General features: G+C 36.3%; 1 protein-coding gene across 1 annotated transcript; it reads right to left on the bottom strand.

Annotated features, from left to right (window-relative positions):
• Positions 1-7,472: 7,472 nt before the first annotated feature.
• LOC105114407 (uncharacterized) lies at positions 7,473-14,437 on the bottom strand. Its single transcript, XM_011010937.1, is given in 3 exon segments — positions 7,473-9,403; positions 9,405-10,914; positions 11,155-14,437. Coding segments are annotated over 3 exon segments (6,714 nt in total). The 5' UTR covers positions 14,433-14,437; the 3' UTR covers positions 7,473-7,477.
• Positions 14,438-18,418: the final 3,981 nt, after the last annotated feature.

The following is an 18,418-nucleotide window of genomic DNA, read 5'->3' as shown; positions in this document are numbered from 1 at the left end:
TAATAGCTCATTATAAATTATTAAAATGATCATATTAGTTATCTTATTTAAGTAACACCAATACTTTTAAATATTATCAGGGATTCATGATGCTAACTTTTATGTTAATAACAAATCAAACTTCTTTCATAGCATAGATGTCGGTTATACCATACAGTTGGTTGTGAAGGATCAAGCATTTATTGCACCAAGTGTTATACAACACAAATTTAGATTAACTATTTAACAAGCAAGATATTAAAAATTAATAAGATAAAAATAATAAGACATGTTAATAGAAAACTTTCTTGGATGTAAGTATTAAAGTCCATATTGACTTTATATTATACATATCCTAACACCATTAGTGAAATTTTTTCACTTTAACATATTAAACCTATCTAAACATTATGAAGAAGAGAAACAAGATATTGATCTGAAAACCAAGGCATAAACAAGATATCTTAATTATATAAGTATAGTAAAGAAAATAAAAGGCATAAACAAGATATCAATGAAACAATAATATAAAATAAAACTAAAACATTAAAACTACAAAGAAAGAAAGCAAATAAGGAAATGATATTGATCTGAAAACCAAGATGCCTAAATATATGATAAATGCCTCCTTTTATATGCCAAAATTCAAAACTATTGAATTTATGACTAATTGTTGAGTGAGTAGCCCATCTATTGACTTTGTGACAGTCTTTATCTTCTTGTCTGAATAAAACATCATTGATAACATCAGAATTTGAATAGATGGTTCTTATGAAATTTCTGAAAAATTATCTCATCTTCCCAACAAAAAGTGAATCGATGAATTTGGATTTATAGAACTCGAGATATGGACTGAACACTCAATATTATCTAGAGTGTAGGATAAATTTTGACTTCTTCGTTGTTGCTATAATTTGAACTTGAAAACAGTCTTTTTAAATTTTGGACTCTTAATGAAAGTTTTAGACCTATGTCTTAACTTTCTAGCCATGTAAACCAAAATGGAATCCAAGATTTACAACTCTAGATATGACCCAATGATTGAATGGTGTTTCAATTTGAATTAAATCAGCATCTCTTTTCTAAACTTAGCCCTTTCTTTATCTTTTTATACTCAATAGTTAAACAAATTAATCAATCATTTGAATTGTAAAATATGCCTGCATTTGAAACAAATATTTACCATAAATTAAAGATATCTTATATTATCAAACTTGTTATTATAAAACATGCTTAAGTTAGGAAATTTAGTGATACTTTATATGTAATATAATGATATAAAACCATAATAAAAATATATTTTTAAATATTAATTATAGAGCAAATACCTCACCAAATTCCTAAGAGTGTTTTCCTAAATTGGGGCACCTTATTGATGAACTTTAGTCTGTATTTTTTCTTAATGAAGTCTGCCCAATTAGCTTTCTCATCGCTTCTCAATTTTCAAATCCACTTAAAGACGAGAGCTTTAATTTTTTACTAATATAATCCCAATACCAAAACCTTCCCTATCTTTTTCTTTCACTACTGTTTTCCAAGCTAATATGTGAATTTTTCTATTATCAATACTCCCGCCTGACAAAAAACAAGACTGCATAGATGTGATCTTATGAGCCATTGCCTTTAGGATGCAGAAGATGGACATGTAATAAAGAGGTTTCACAAAGTTATACTTTTGATCAGAATTGCACTTCTTGCTATTGATAATAGCCTTCCCTTCCAAGAACTGAGTCTCCCTCAAATTACGAGAGAATAGGTTTCCAAGTAAAGATCCTATTTAGATTAGCTTTTAGAGGGAGTTCTAGGTATTTGAGGTATTTGATTGAAAGGATATCACCTGTATATGAGAACATCAAAAATCCTTTCAGCATATATTCAATCAACATTCACATCCAGATTGCTCTTATGGAAGTTGACATTAAGCCCCTAAACCAAGGAGCTTCGTCAATGTAATTGGTACGAGAATCATCAAGTCTTCACTGCGTTACGGATCTTGCATTAGGTTTACACATTAATTTGGAGCCGCTTCGTAGCAACCAAAGATCTCAAGAACTTTGCTTGGTCGTGGATTCGCATAATTTGTTTTCAAGATACCATCCTTATTACTGAGGTTTTGGAAAGCCTTCTCCTTGCTGCCAGTTAAGGTGTAAATCTCATGAACCTCGTCTTGACATAGCCCATAATGGCATGTCATTATTTTGTCTTGAATATCCATAATATTCATTTGTTTATGCGTGAACACTTCCATTGTTTATCTTTGTTGCACTCGACATCGCGGTGGCCTTAAAAATATAAATTCATGGAAAGAATGGATTTCTGGCATCCAGTTCTTTGATGGGGGAATGATCTTGTTTAAGGAGTTGCCACCTAGTATTATGGTTACTAGGAACCCTAACTGGTCAACAGAGATTCTAATGGTCCGAGACTGGTTACGTAAAAAGGAAGATATTATCACCCCTTAAACGTCCTACCTAAGGCAGGCTGCATTGCTGATCTTTATCTTTAATTGCTAATATTTTTTTTTGTTTGGTTTATACTATGATGGTTTTGGGTGTAATATTCCTGACTCTGGCGTCAGTGAATATTTAACTACAGATATTTCCAACTCTAGCGCTGGTAAATATCATGTAGCTATAAAAATAAAATAAATTTAAATCAGTTATTTTTTTATTCTCGACTCTAGCGTCAGTGAATAAACAAATCAAATAAATTTATTTTTACGCATCAAATAAAATTATTTTTACGCATCACAAAAAAAAATTAGTATTTTTATTCCCGACTCTGGCGTCAGTGAACAAATGAAAAAAAATAAATTTATTTTTTATGCATGTACATATTTTTTTAATTTTTTATAGCTAAATAAAATAAAACAACGAATAAAAAATAATATAAATTTAAACCGGTATTTTTATTCCTGACTCTGGCGTTAGTGAATAAACCAATAAATTTATATTATTTTTTATTCATGCCTATATTTTTTTTTTTTTTTTTTTTTTTTTTTTTTTGGGTTTATTTTTTAAATTTTTCGGGCTGGGCTGGGCTGGACCCAGCCAGCCCGGCCCGGGTCACTAGCCCAAGCTAGTGGCCCGGCTAAACAAACAGGTGCACACGTGAAAAAAATTCACGCGTGCATCAACAGTGCGAAGGTAATTAAGTTACCTTCGCATTGTTGAAGTGCTATTTGAAATCGAAGAGCAAAGGCAACGATGGAAAAGAGCGCACCTGTTTCTGACGATTGAAGAAGTTTGCAACACTAGTGTGGCTGCTTTGATTCTGTTGTGTTCTGTTTCTCGCGATGCTGAGGAAGGTTGTATGCGGGTGTGGCTTTGAATTTCGGTTTCTGGCAATGCTGAGGAAGGTTGCAACGCCGGTGTTGGTTCGATTTCTTTCTATCAATAACCAATGGTTTGGTGATCAATTGGTTTCTTCAGGGACAGAAAACAGGGTTGATCCGTGGTCCTCTCCCTTTCTCTCCTTTTCTGTGTATATTTTTTTTTTATGAAAACTAGTTTCTTCTTGCTGGGATGAAATTTGGGTTGATGTTTCGGTTCTCTCTATATTTTCCTTTTTTGGTTCTGTTTCGTTTGCTCTGTTTTTCCTTGAATATTGCTCTCTCCTTTTTTTCTTCCCCTCTAAGATCTGTATTTATAGTACAAGAGTCCCATCACTTGTGAGAAGTAAAGTCTCAATCAAACTCATTCTCTTTTTTGAAGTTCGAATTAGAATCGAATTCGAAAGCAGACAACTATCATTATCTTGAGGATTATCTTGAAGAAGATAAGGATTATCTTGAAGAAGGTAAGGGTTAGCTTGAAGGTAAGGATTATCTTGAAAAAGATAGAGATTATCTTGAAGAAGATAAGGATTATCTTGAGGATAAGGCTAGAATGACAAAGGCATATTATAGTCCTTAATTTTCACGGAAGTTGACAAATCACACTTTTCATCAAAATAAATCTCTGATCTTTTAATTTTTCATTTTAAACCCTGTAAAAATTAAATTAAAAGCCAAAGGGCCAAAATTGGGTTATGACAGTTGCCCCCTCTTTATAATATTTAGAATGCAAAGATATTGAAAATTTTCATTTTCTTTAGTTTTGTGTAGTAAATTTATAAAGAAAAGTAGATACGGAAAGACTTTTTTGATAGTCTTGAAAACTTCAAAAACAGTAGATTGACATATGACTTTTATAGAGAGAACAAGACATTTGGAAGACGACCCATTTTTTTTTGTTTTTTTAAATGGATCAAATTATTTTGGGCAACCTGCCCAATGATAAAAGAAATGCGAAGAATTTCGCGAGTGGTCTAATTGTTCCAGGTGACCTACCTGATAAAGAATAAAAATACGAGGATTTCAAATTGCTTTGGGCAACCTACCCAGTGATAAAAGAGACGCGAAGAATTTCATAAGTGGTTTATTTGTTCCAGGCGACCTGCCCGATGAAGAATACAAAGATTTTTTTTTTTTGTGATGGTAAGTTGTAATGGGTTACCTGCCTAGTATAAGGTGGTATATTGTGATGGGTTACCTACCCAGATGGTCACATTGTAATGGGTCACCTGCCCAGATGGTATATTATAATGGGTTACCTACCCAGATGGTCACATTGTAATGGGTCACCTGCCCAGTTGGTATATTGTAATGGGTTACCTACCCAGATGGTCACATTGTAATGGGTCACCTGTCCAGTGGGTATATTGTAATGGGTTACCGACCCAGATGGTCACATTGTAATGGGTCACCTGCCCAGATGGTATATTGTAATGGGTTACCGACCCAGATGGTCACATTGTAATGGGTCACTTGCCCAGTTGGTATATTGTAATGGGTTACCGACCTAGATGGTCACATTGTAATGGGTCACCTGCCCAGATGGTATATTGTAATGGGTTACCGACCCAGATGGTCACATTGTAATGGGTCACCTGCCCAGTTGGTATATTGTAATGGGTTACCGACCTAGATGGTCACATTGTAATGGGTCACCTGCCCAGTTGGTATATTGTAATGGGTCCCAGTTGTAATGGGTATATTGTAATGGGTTACCTACCCAGATGGTATATTGTAATGGGTTACCGACCCAGATGGTATATTAGGATTTTTTTATAAGACATGATAGGGTTCGAAGGCGCATTGTTCCATAGATGGAAGCTTGGAGGAAATGAGGGCTCGAAGGCGCACTTGAAATAAGGTAGGATAGGAAATGCACTATCTTTGATGGTCGAGGGCTCGAAGGCACACTCGAATGGAGGTAGGATAGGAAATGCACTACCTTTGATGGTCGAGGGCTCGAAGACGCTTTCGAAAAGAAATAAGACAAGGGCTTGAAGGCACACTCGAATGGAGGTAGGATAAGAAATGCACTACCTTTGATGGTCGAGGGCTCGAAGATGCTTTCGAAAAGAAATAAGACAAGGGCTCGAAGGCACGCTCGAATGGAGGTAGGATAGGAAATGCACTACCTTTGATGGTCGAGGGCTCGAAGGCACGCTCAAATGGAGGTAGGATAGGAAATGCACTACCTTTAATGGTCGAGGGCTCAAAGGCGCACTTGAATGGATTTCGTTAGAATTTTCTCTAAAAAATTTACAAAACTCATTGTCCAAGGTCTCAAAGTTTAAATGATATGTATGCATATTTACCTGATTTGAAATATAGGCCCCCATTTCTTCTTAATCTTCTCGTTGCTTGGTTGGCGAGATCTTGTTATCTGATTTGAGTCATCTTTGTAGTTTAGCTTTCTAGCCCACTCGAGTTGGCTCATATAAGTCTATTTCCAAATTTATTTGTATAACTCAGCATTTTTGGTGCCCATCATGACCCACTTGCTTGCTAAAGATTTTCTGATTCGTCAAATAATTTAAGAGGATTACTCATTACTCCTCGTTGCACTGCTAGAAACATTCGGTGTCACTTGCTGAAAGGATCGAGTTGTCTTTTGTAAACCAACATGCCCCCTTGTCTGGTTAAAGAAAATTACCATCTCCTTTTCTAGAATTTTTCCTTTTAAACACAATGTTGCCCCCTTGTATTGGTTATTGCCTCTAAGTGTGCTCTCTTAGTGATTTGGATAAATAATGGTTCTAAGAGGTCATTCTCTCATATCTATCCTTTTTCTGTTTGGTGAAGGAATATGGGTCTAGAATGAATCTTGAAATCTTGATCTTGTATTTTGAACACAAAAAATTATTTCGATGTGAGTCTAAAACAATTTGCTTTTGAAATCTTGTAACTCCTTGGTTATTTTTCTTTCTTGGAAAAGAGATTATTTGTTCTTGTGTTTGGCAATGAGGTCTTCGGTGAAAATATGCCATGATATTATGACCTTTTGCTTTTATAAGTTTTCAGAGTGGAGGGCTCGAGAAAAAACTCGAGGTTTTGTATGAGAAGAATTTGTCTCTTTTTGCACATTTATTTTTATCAGCATGAATAATAATGAATAGTTTACTCTTGATGTCATGAATCTTATGAAAAAGTATTCTTTGCATTTTGAGAGCATTGTTTATTGTTCTAGGTTGCTTGCTTACTTGATTAGAAAGGACTTTTATAGGCACGTAACGTAGGCTGTGGTTTTTGGCTATGAAAGAAAAGGATTCATAAGGCTCAAAGAGTGTTTCAGGGCTTCAAAGACTAAGAATCACTATTAACAGTTTGACTATTGATGTCATTCATATTTTCTTTTGCCGCTCTTCTTTGATTTGCTGCTTTTTTTTTTCATTGCTTTGCTTATAGAGCATACTCACTTTATCTTGGTTATCACCTTTTCTTGTGATTTGGGCATGCCCCCTAGCATTTGAGTTTCTTGAGCTTTTTTGACTTTTGGCTTTCTCACAGCTTTATCATCTTTCTTGATAATTGAAATTTCACTTACCCCCAGTATGGGGTGTGATCCTAGTCGGGATTTTTTTCTATGAAAGAAAAAATTGTTCAGGCTCAAAAAGGGTTTGCAAGGGATGTATTTATTTTAGAACGTGAAAGGAAATAACAAAGATGGCCTTTCCTCATTTCAAGCGCAAGTAGCTATGATCAATAAACTTTGACCTCGTATGGTATGATGGTTTATTCTTTGCAAAGATGCATTTCATGAGTTATGAACAACAAGTTCACTATATACCATTATTCATACATTTTAAAAAAACACATGATTCAAGAGTAATGGGGTAAAGGTGTTTATTCATTTCTCTTATTTTTTAATATTAGTCACCTTAATAATGGAGTTGCTTGATTCATTTGTCATTCTACAAGTAGAATGTCAAAAATATTGTTTTTGGATAAACATCAAATTACTTTTGAAATCAAAATGCCAGATCAATTTTTCAAAACTCTAATAGGGATACTGATTTTGGTAAGAATGATGAATTGAATCTATGAGATCATGCAAGGCTTCAAGGTTGTATTTACTGATTCTTTGATAAACATTTATAAGAGAGAGCAAAGACATGCAAAGTGAATTTATTGGCAAAACTTTTATTGATTGGATGAGAACTTATACAATCATGGATAATATTTCTTCACAGAATCGGAATTCACTGGCCTACTCAACTCTTCTCCATCCATTCCTGTCAGTATCAATGCTCCTCCAGAGAATGCCTTTTTTACTACATAAGGACCTTCATAATTGGGTGCCCACTTGCTATGATTTTCATTAGGTAGTAATAGGATTTTTCTCAATACAAGATCTCCTACTTCAAACTCTCTTGGTCGAACTTTTCTGTCATATGCTCTTGCTATCCTTTTTTGATACAATTGGTGGTGACAGATTGCAGCTAATCTCTTTTCACTGATCATATTTAGCTGTTCATATCGTATTCTTGCCCATTTAGCCTCTTCTAGCTCAGATTCCATGAGGACCCTTAAAGAAGGAATCTCTACTTCCAAAGGCATCACTGCCTCCATTCCGTAAACTAATGAATAAGGTGTAGCCCTAGTGGACGTTCTTATTGCTGTTCGATATGCATGTAAAGCATAAGGAAGCCATTCTTGCCAATCTTTATATGTAACCACCATTTTCTGGACAATCTTCTTTATGTTCTTGTTAGCTGCTTCAACAGCACCATTCATCTTTGGTCGGTAAGGGGATGAATTGGAATGCTTGATTTTCCATTTAGTGCATAATTCCACGATCATCTTCCCATTGAAGTTCTTGGCGTTATCGGTTACTATCCTTTCTGGCAAACCATACCTACAAATTAGGTCTCTCTCAATGAAACGCTTGACCACTTTCTGCGTCACATGAGCATATGAACAGGCCTCTACCCACTTTGTAAAATAATCAATTGCGACCAAGATAAATCGATGACCATTGCTAGCTTTTGGATTAATAGGCCCAATCACATCTATCCCCCACATTGCAAATGGCCAAGGTGACACCATATTGAATAAGGGCAATTGAGGCGCATTGATTTTGTCACTATACACCTGACATTTATGACATCTTCGGACAAATTCTATACAATCCTTCTCCATAGTCATCCAAAAATACCCTGCTCTTTGCATTTTTCTCGCCATCATGTGTCCATTTGCATGGGTGGTGCAAATTCCTCCGTGTACTTCATACAAAGCTTTATTGGCTTCTGATCTGTCTAGGCATCTTAATAAAGTCCCATCAAATGCCCTTTTGTATAAGATTTCTCCATCTAGAAAGTATTCCATGGCCATTCTTCTCAACGTCTTCTTATCTGTCTTTGAAGCTTCAAAAGGATATTCTCGATATTGGATGAATCTTTTTATATCTGCATACCAAGGATTGCCATCAATTTCTTCTTCTATTAAATAACAATGAGCAGGAGAACTTCTGATATCAATGCCTATAGGATGTACTCTGATACCACAATCGATTGTGGCCATAGAGGCCAGGGTTGCTAAAGCATCCGCAAACTGATTCTTATCCCTTCCTAAATGATTGAACTCTATCTCTTCAAACTTTTCAGCCAACTTGGAGAGATATTCTTGATATGGTTTCAATTTCTCATCTTTTGTCTGCCATTCCCCCTTTGTCTGGCAGATTATCAACATGGAGTCTCCATATACCTCTAGTTTTTGTATCTTTAGTTCCAATGCAGCTTCTAATCCATGAATACAAGCCTCATATTCAGCTGTGTTGTTTGTGCAACTAAATTGCAATTTAATGGAGATGGGATATTGTTTCCCTTCTGGAGAAATTATTACAGCACCAGCTCCATTACCAGACACATTCACTGCACCATCAAAGTACATGGTCCACCAATCACTTTCTATTACTAACACATCTTCATCAGGGAAGTCAAAATTTAATGGCTCATAGTCTTCAAGGGCATTATCAGCTAAATGGTCTGCGATTGCACTTCCTTTCACGGATTTTCTTGTTTTGTAGATGATATCATATTCAGCCAACAACACTTGCCATCTGGCTAGCCTATTTGACATGTACGGTTTTTCAAAAAATATATTTCAGAGGATCTATCTTTGAAATTAACCAAGTGGTATAATATAGCATATACTGCCGGAGTCTTTTCGCACTCCATACCAAAGCACAACACAACTTCTCAACCATACTGTAACGAGATTCACACTCAGTGAACTTTTTACTAAGGTAGTAGATGGCTTGTTCTTTTCTTCCGGTCTCATCATGTTGGCCAAGCACACAACCCATTGCTGATTCAGTCACTGTTAAATATAAAATGAGAGGCTTTCCAGGCATAGGTGGTACCAATAGAGGTGGGTTTTGCAAATATTGTTTTATCTTATCAAATGCTTTTTGACAGTCTTCATCCCATACTCCAGGGTTTTTCTTTCGAAGTAATCGAAAGATTGGTTCACAAGTGACTGTGAGTTGTGAAATAAATCGAGCAATGTAATTTAAACGCCCCAAAAAACCTCGAACTTCTTTCTCGGTTTTAGGAGTTGACATAGCTTGTATGGCCTTCACTTTATCAGGGTCTACTTCTATGCCATTATTGCTTACCATAAATCCCAATAACTTCCCTGACTTCACCCCAAATGTACACTTTGCAGGGTTCAACTTTAATTGATACTTTCTCAGCCTTTCAAATAATTTCTTCAGAGCTGGGATATGGTTTTCCTCATCTTTAGACTTAGCAATCATATCATCCACATATACCTCAATTTCTTTGTGCATCATGTCATGAAATAGTGTCACCATTGCTCTTTGATAAGTTGCCCCAGCATTTTTCAATCCAAATGGCATAACTTTATAGCAATATGTTCCCCACGGGGTGACAAATGTTGTTTTCTTCTTGTCTTGCTCGACCATTTTAATCTGATTATACCCAGAGAAACCATCCATAAAAGAGTAAGTAGAACTCTTAGCAGCACTATCCACTAGCACATCTATATGGGGTAAAGGAAAATTATCTTTTGGGCTTGCCTTATTCAAGTCTCGGAAATCCACACATACCCTGATTTTGTTATCTTTCTTGGGTACTACTACGATATTGGACACCCATTGAGAATAATCGACTACTTCCAAGTATCCAGCATCCCACTGTTTCATTATTTCTTCTTTCACTTTGATTAGTATATCTGGCCTTGTCCTCCTCAACTTTTGCTTAACTGGCTTACAACCTTCTATCAAAGGTAGTTTATGTACCACAATATCAGTATCCAGACCAGGCATATCAGCGTATGACCAGGCAAACACATCAACATATTCTTGTAAAAGAGCAATCAATTTCCTTCCTTCATCAGCAGAGACTAACTTCCCTATCTTCAACTCTCTTTTATTATCCTCGGTGCCCACATTTATCAGTTCTAATTCTTCTTTTGCAGGCTTCCATGTGCGGTCAGATTGTTCGACTAACCTTGCGAACTCATGGATATCCTCTTCACCAAACTCTTCTTCATCCATGGCAATTATATTTTCATCAAAGTTAAGCCAATTATCCACAGTGCAATGAGTTTGTGAGGTGTATGACAATCCGCTTTCAGATTTCCTGAAAGCGGAAAGTGTTTCGGTTATGAGTATATAGTTCTGGGAAATTAAATAAATGAACAGAGAAAGAGAAAAAAAAACAATTGAAAGAAAGTATGCATGATCTCATTGAAATCTAAAGGATATAAGGGCTCAACCACAAAACCTTATTGCCAATCTCTTAAGCCATGATGATTTGGCAAGGCACAATTATTCAAACAATACAAATAACCAAAACAACAAACAAGTAAACAAACATTACTTTTTGAAAATAATTGGAACTTCATGAATTTCCCAATTTGCTAAATCTTCTCCCTCGGCCAGTTTCCTCACGAATTCCGATGAGCCATCTTCCAAAACGCTAATAGTCAGCTGAGGCAACTGTTCATGAGTACTATCTTCTTCCTTTAACTCTTGTTCACTGTCTTTTTCAAGATAATTGATAGTAACACCATTGAATTCCTTTCTTAGTCCTCCCTCATAATCTTCAGTTTTTATCACATATGCGGGTCTTGGGAACGTTACATGGATTGGTGGGATTTCCATTCGATCTTCATCTGGTTCTCTCCTTTCAATCCGGGCCATTCTCTTTTCTCTTCTAATTCCAGCTGCTCTTTTGAAATCTGCTTTCCCAGGCTTAAACCCTAAGCCAAACCTTTGATCCGCGCACTTCATTTTTATCACATTAACCCTCTCAGGCATTCCGGTAGTGTGGTCATATTGAAATGGCAGTCCATGCTTTAAGAAGTATTTAGCAACCATTTTTGCTGCTTCAGAAATTTCTGGTTTCCTTCGTATCGTATTTTCTGGTACCCATTCAACATTTACAACTTCAAATGCATGCAAATTTCCATCCTTACTTTCTTCAGTTTCTATGTAAGGGATCGATACATTTTTCATTGTTGATAAAGTTTCCTCAGCCCTCACAGTCACCAAATTTCCATTGATGATAAACTTGACCCGTTGATGTAAAGAAGATGCGACAGCTCGGGCTGCATGGATCCAAGGTCTCCCAAGTAACATGCTATATGATGGATGAATGTCCATTACTTGTAATGTGACTTGAAATGGTTGTGGGCCAATGATTAGTTCAACATCAATACTCCCAATGATTGGTCGAGGTGACCCATCATATGCCCTAGCAGTCATGGTACTTGGCTTCATGTGAGAGGCATCAACTGGCATTTTATCAAGTACATGTCTTGGTAATACATTGAGAGCAGAACCATTATCTATAAGCACCTTAGCTACCACACAATCCTTGCATTTTACTGTGATATGCAATGGTTTATTATGACCGGTCCCTTCATGATCCAGCTCATCATCGGTAAAGTAGAGGTAGTTGGTGGCTTGAATCCTGCCCACCAAATGTTCTATGGAGTCTTGTGTGATATCCTGAGGAACATATGCTTCATTAAGAACCTTCTGAAGCACGTTCCTATGCAATTCTGAACTCAACATTAATGATAACAAAGAAATCCTAGCCGGTGTTTTCTTTAGCTGATCAACCACACTATATTCACTGTGCTTCATCAATTTCAGAAATTCATTAGCCTCTTCATCACTTACTGGCTTATTAACCTCATCTGTCTTTGTCAATTCCACCATATCCTTTCCTTTGGCTTTTCTGTGATTTTCCAACTCTTCAGGAGTAAAACATCTCCCACTTCGAGTGAGTCCTCCTATTTCAGCATGGAAAACAGGGGCAGGATTTGTGTTGTGAAAGGAATAACCATAATTATATGGTTGGGCACTAAAACTCCCGCTAACAGTATTCATAGGCTTGGTTAGGATCATTTTTGGTGGACCCTTTTCGGTTGGTATATATCTACAAACTTCCACCTTCTTGTTACAACCAGTCATTGTTCCTACCAACTCATCTTCTTTGGGTTTTATTAATCTTAATACTCCCAATGTCATCATATTTTCTACCTCCAAATGGAACTCCTCACACGAGTCGATATCATGCCCAAGCTGCTGATGATATTTACAATATTCATTATCATTCCTTATAGCTTGTACTTTGACTGGTGTCTTTAAATAGTCTGTTTGCCTCAACATCCCATACAATCTATCCATAGTCACCCTTAAAGTTGATGTACTTCCCCTTCCTATCTCCAAATTATTAACTCCCCCGCTTCCAGAAGCATGATTTGGTAGAGGGTTAGAATTCACATTTGGAGACTCATCAAAAGAAATCCAACCAGCTTTGATAAGCTGAAGGATTTTTCGTTTGAATGCAATACATCCATCAATATTATGACCAACAGCACCAGCATGGTATTCACATTTTTGATCGGGTTTATACCAAAAGGGAAATGGTGGTTGTAAAGGTTCTAATGGAATAGGTGCTACCTGACCAATACTAAGCAATCTTTGGTGCATTTTAGTAAGAGACATGGGTAATGGTGGAAGTTGCACTTGATTTGTTGGAAAATTTCTTCTTGGGCGGTAGGCATTATTGGTTTGGTTGTTTATTGGGTTGTTTTGGGTGTTTGTAGGTGAAGAGAATTTTATATTGGATATAGAGGGGGTAGGTGGAATACTTTTGAAGCTGTAATTATCTTGGTAGGTTTTCTTCCCTCTACTTTCCCTTTCAACATTGTGAATTTCTGTTTCTTTCCTCTTCCCAATAAAACCTCTTTTTTCAGTAGGATCCACGATCCTACCCGTCCGAACGGCTTGTTCGATCCTTTCAGCTATGACAACCAAATCAGAGAAATTTTGTGCTGCACTGCCTACCAAGTACTCAAAGTACGGGGCTTTGAAAGTATTGGAAAATAAGCCAGTCATCTCCCTTTCCGACAATGGAGGACTTACTTGTGCGGCTAATTCACGCCACTTTTGGGCATATTCTCTTATAGACTCCTTATTGCCTTTTTCCATGGCTTGCAGACTTGATCTATCTGGGGCAATATCCATGTTGAACTTATATTGTCTAACAAAAGCATCAACCAAGTCCTTCCATCCTTTAATCTTGGTATTATCCAAACGCATATACCAAGCAAGAGCAGCATCACTTAAACTGTCCTGAAAGAAATGGATCAATAATCTCTCATCATGGACTACTTCAGCCATCTTATTACAATATGCTTTAAGATGGGTGATTGGGCACTGAGTTCCGGTATATTTAACAAATTCTGGAACTCTGAATTTTCTAGGAATAACCACGTTAGGCACTAAACACATTTCAGCGGCCTTCACGGGATCATATAAACTATTCCCTTCTATTGCCTTCATTCTTTCTTCTAAGGCAGCTAGTTTCTCATGACCATTTTCCTCTATTATCTTGTTCCTTTGAGGTTCTTCTTCTGTCAACACAATATGAGGGATCCTCATTGGATGTGCTGATTGAGTAGGTGCGAAAGGAGCAGCATGCTGAGGTTCGAATGGCGGAATAAAGGAAGGTGGAGGCTGAGGTGTACATGTTTGTTGAGAAGATGTTCCTTCCCCAGCTCTAGGCCTCAAAGCTTGCTCGAGCAAGCTAGTGAGCCTTGCCACATCCTCTTTCAGGCTTTCCAACTCTCTTTGGTGTTGCATTTCTAACTGAGCTCTCTCTTCATTTTCTATTTTCTTTCGTGAACGAGTATTATGAATACGTTTCAGTTGGGGACCTATATTTCACCTGTTATATGCAAAATATGACAATCTATAAGCAAATGTATGAGATGCATGAATGTGAATGCAACATATTGGATATAGATTCACACTTTGTTGGTGACATATGGTCGTTATTCATTAGATATGTGGGTTGAACTTGAACTTGATATCATTGCTGTAATGCCGAGGAGAGATCTGCTCAGCTTTTTGACATTTGGGCTTTCAACCATATACACATGTTTTTTTTTTGAAAATGTGGGTCTAACCCTTTCATTACTTATTTAAAAGCTTACAATGAAAAATTAATCTAATCTATTACAGGAGAAAAAACACTGCCTTTAGTAGCTATTGCTCTTAAAAAAAGATCGGTGTTATCCATGCTTCTTCGATATTTCATTATGTCTCCTCCTACTTGGCGAGCTTCCACTCGTAATAAATGGGCTTCTGCAGCTGCTCTATCAATTTGATCTTGTAGTTCTCTTATCCTCTCAGTATGAATCAAGTTGTTTCTAGACAAAAAGTTATTAGCATTGTCCAATGTTTGATTATGCTGCTTTATCATTTTCTGGTTTTCTATAAGCTGTGCGGTCTTCAATTTTTCTTTTTCCAGCTTAGATCTCAATGCTTCTGCTTCAACCTTATGATCATTCAACGCTACTTTTTGCTCTTCATGTATTTTAGTCACATGTGTAGTGTTGACTATTTCAATCTCCGCTCTCCCCAAGTGGTCTTTAAGCTTGACTACGTCCGCCCGACGCATTTTTAATGTAGTTTGCGTCTTGATAGCTGACTCTTCCCAATGCTTAGCTTTTGCCATATAATATGTCATGTCTTTATTGATCGTCTTCAATTCATCCTTTGCCTTTATCCAGTCTTGACCCACAGAGTCCCTTTCTTCTTCAACTGTTTTTCTCACAGTTCTTTCTTTGGCTAACTGCTGCTCCAAGGACACTCTCTGCTCCTCCTTTGCTTTAAGCTCGACTTGTAACAATTTTACTTGTTCCCTTAATTCTTCTTCATTGTTCACTCTTTTCCTTTGAGTGCCCACAGATTCAGAAACTTCTGCCATATAAGAGACTCTTCCATTACGCCATTCGGGATACCTTTCACTAACCGTAGGATTCCTTACACCTATCTCCTTTTTAACTATCACCAAAGAACCCCAATCATGCTTAATGCTCTCTAGTATTTCATTATATGCTCCTTTGTAGACTCCAGTGAATTGAGCTAAACCAACTGTTCTTGGAATGCTTTGTATGCCCCCAAGCTGTCTTGCAACCAAAGCAGGTGCATAACTAATATACCCAGTCACCCCAATCAAAGGTACCCAAGGCTTTTTCCCACAGCCCATTAGGTATGCTACATTTTTCATCCATGGGGCTCTCCAATTAAAATTGCTTTGCGGAATTCCTTGCAATTTTACCCTCCAATCATCTTCAGAAAATTTTTCCCATTCACTTGATACAAATAACTCGAGTGGCTTTTGATCAAACCACCAAAAATTTCGGAATACTGGTGTCTCGGACTCTATATGGCTTACCATCCAAATGAACAACAATGGAACACAACATCTCATAGAACCTTTCCCAATCCTTTTGCAATGATTGAGAGATAAAAAAGTTTCAGCCAAGATCGCAGCAGAAGGATTAATTTTGGTCTTCTCATACTCCATAAACAAATTAGCTGCCTCTAAACTGATAATTCCGGCCGTCGAAGGAAACAAAATCAACCCAAATATCCCCAAAGCCAATATTCGGTATACCTCCAAATTAGCATCAATATTAGACTTTTTAGCAATCAAAAGCTCTTCTAGTCGTTTCCATCTCAAACCCCCAGAATTATTTTTTTCTCTATATAAGCTCATTTGACGGATTCCCAATAGCTTAGCGAGCTCCTCTATAGTATTCTCAATCTTTTGATGAAAGTAAACCTTATGGATATCCTCAGGAAATTCTGTCAAAACACCGTATTCTTCAATGGTAGGAACCATGTCGATATTCCCAAATGTAAAACATCGATATTCAGGATCCCAAAAATGAATTAAGGTTTTTATGGCTAATGGCAGTACTGGAACATTCAGAAGATGCAAAACTCTCCCATACATCCTAGTAAATTCTGCCTCATCGGCCAAGTATTTGGTGAATGGAAGCAAACGACTGGCCTCATTTATTATGCATCTCACATCTTTTAGTAGCGGTATCCCACTGTCATCCAGTCTAGGGCAGTCTCCCTCAGTCATATGCAATGATTCAGATTCAAGCCCATACTCAACCGTTGTGATTTCACGATTAACGACCATTATGTCACCTAAAAAACAATCCTGTAATAAAGATGCTATATGTTAAGCTTGCCTTAGTGAGATTTACATAGGGAACAACTTAAAGGGTAGGTTCTAGTCATTAAATGTTCAAGGTAGGCTACTATCTAGTCTTTGAAAGGTCTTTCGCATGCTCAGTGATCTTCCTCGAAAGGTTGATATGAGACTTACAAGTAGCGTGAAGATAGAGGCCCTGAATAATATCAGTTTAGGCATACCAACCACTATCGAGTAAACAATCAAGCGAAAGTTGGATGGTTTCACGAGTCTTACCCAGGCTAAAGCCATTGGGGTACCGCTACTCTCCCATTTAACATAAAGTTTATACAACAGATATTTATTATGAAATGCGTGGTATGTGAAGGCGTCAATGCATATCCAATATATATGATGGCATGAATAAATATGGATGCTAAAGCTGTAAAAATAAATAAACCAAATAGAATAAAATAAAAACCAAAACACACGACAAATATTGGTAGCAATTTTTAACAAATAAAGCAAAGCTTAGTCTTAGTTCCCCAGTGGAGTCGCCATTCTGTCACACCCGACATCGCGGCGGCCTTAAAAATTATAATGGAATCTATGGAATGGAAAGAACGGATTTCTGGCATCCAGTTCTTTGATGGGGGAATGATCTTTGTTTAAGGAGTCGCCACCTAGTATTATGGTTACTAGGAACCTTAACTGGTCAATAAAGATTCTATGGTTCGAGACTGGTTACGTAAAAGGGAAGATATCATCACCCCTTAAACGTCCTGCCTAAGGTAGGCTGCATTGCTACTCTTTGTCTTTAATTGCTAATATTTTTTTTTTGGTTTATACTATGATTGTTTGTGTGTAATATTCCTGACTCTGGCACCAGTGAATATTTAACTACAGATATTTCCAACTCTGGCGTTGGTAAATATCACGTAGCTATAAAAACAAAATAAATTTAAATCAGTTATTTTTTATTCCTGACTCTGGCGTCGATGAATAAACAAATCAAATAAATTTATTTTTACGCATCACATAAAAAATAAAATAAATTTAAATCAGATATTTCTTTTATTCCTGACTCTGGCGTCGGTGAATAAACAAATCAAATAAATTTATTTTTTACGCATCACACAAAAAATAAAATAAATTTAAATCAGATATTTTTTTTTTATTCCTGACTCTGGCGTCAGTGAATAAACAAATCAAATAAATTTATTTTTTACGCATCACACAAAAAATAAAATAAATTTAAATCAGTTATTTTTATTCCCGACTCTGGCGTCAGTGAATAAATGAAAAAAATAAACTTATTTTTTATGCATGTACATATTTTTTTATTTTTTTCTAGCTAAAAATAACGAATAAAAAATAATATAAATTTAAACCGGTATTTTTATTCCTGACTCTGACGTCAGTGAATAAACCAATAAATTTACATTATTTTTTTATTCATGCCTATATTTTTTATTTTTTCATTTTTAAAAATAAAATATTTTTAAATCAATATCTTTTATTTCTCGATTCTGGCGTTAGTGAATAAAAAGATCAAATAGATTTTTTATGCATGTATATCTTTATGTAACTAAGTAAAAGAGAAATACAATAAAATAAAATAAATTATTAACTT

The sequence above is a fragment of the Populus euphratica genome, unplaced genomic scaffold (genome assembly GCF_000495115.2).
Source record: "Populus euphratica unplaced genomic scaffold, PopEup_1.0 scaffold673.1, whole genome shotgun sequence".
Lineage (NCBI taxonomy): Eukaryota > Viridiplantae > Streptophyta > Magnoliopsida > Malpighiales > Salicaceae > Populus > Populus euphratica.
Note: the sequence above shows the minus strand (reverse complement) of the source record. Positions and strands in the feature narration are given on the sequence as shown.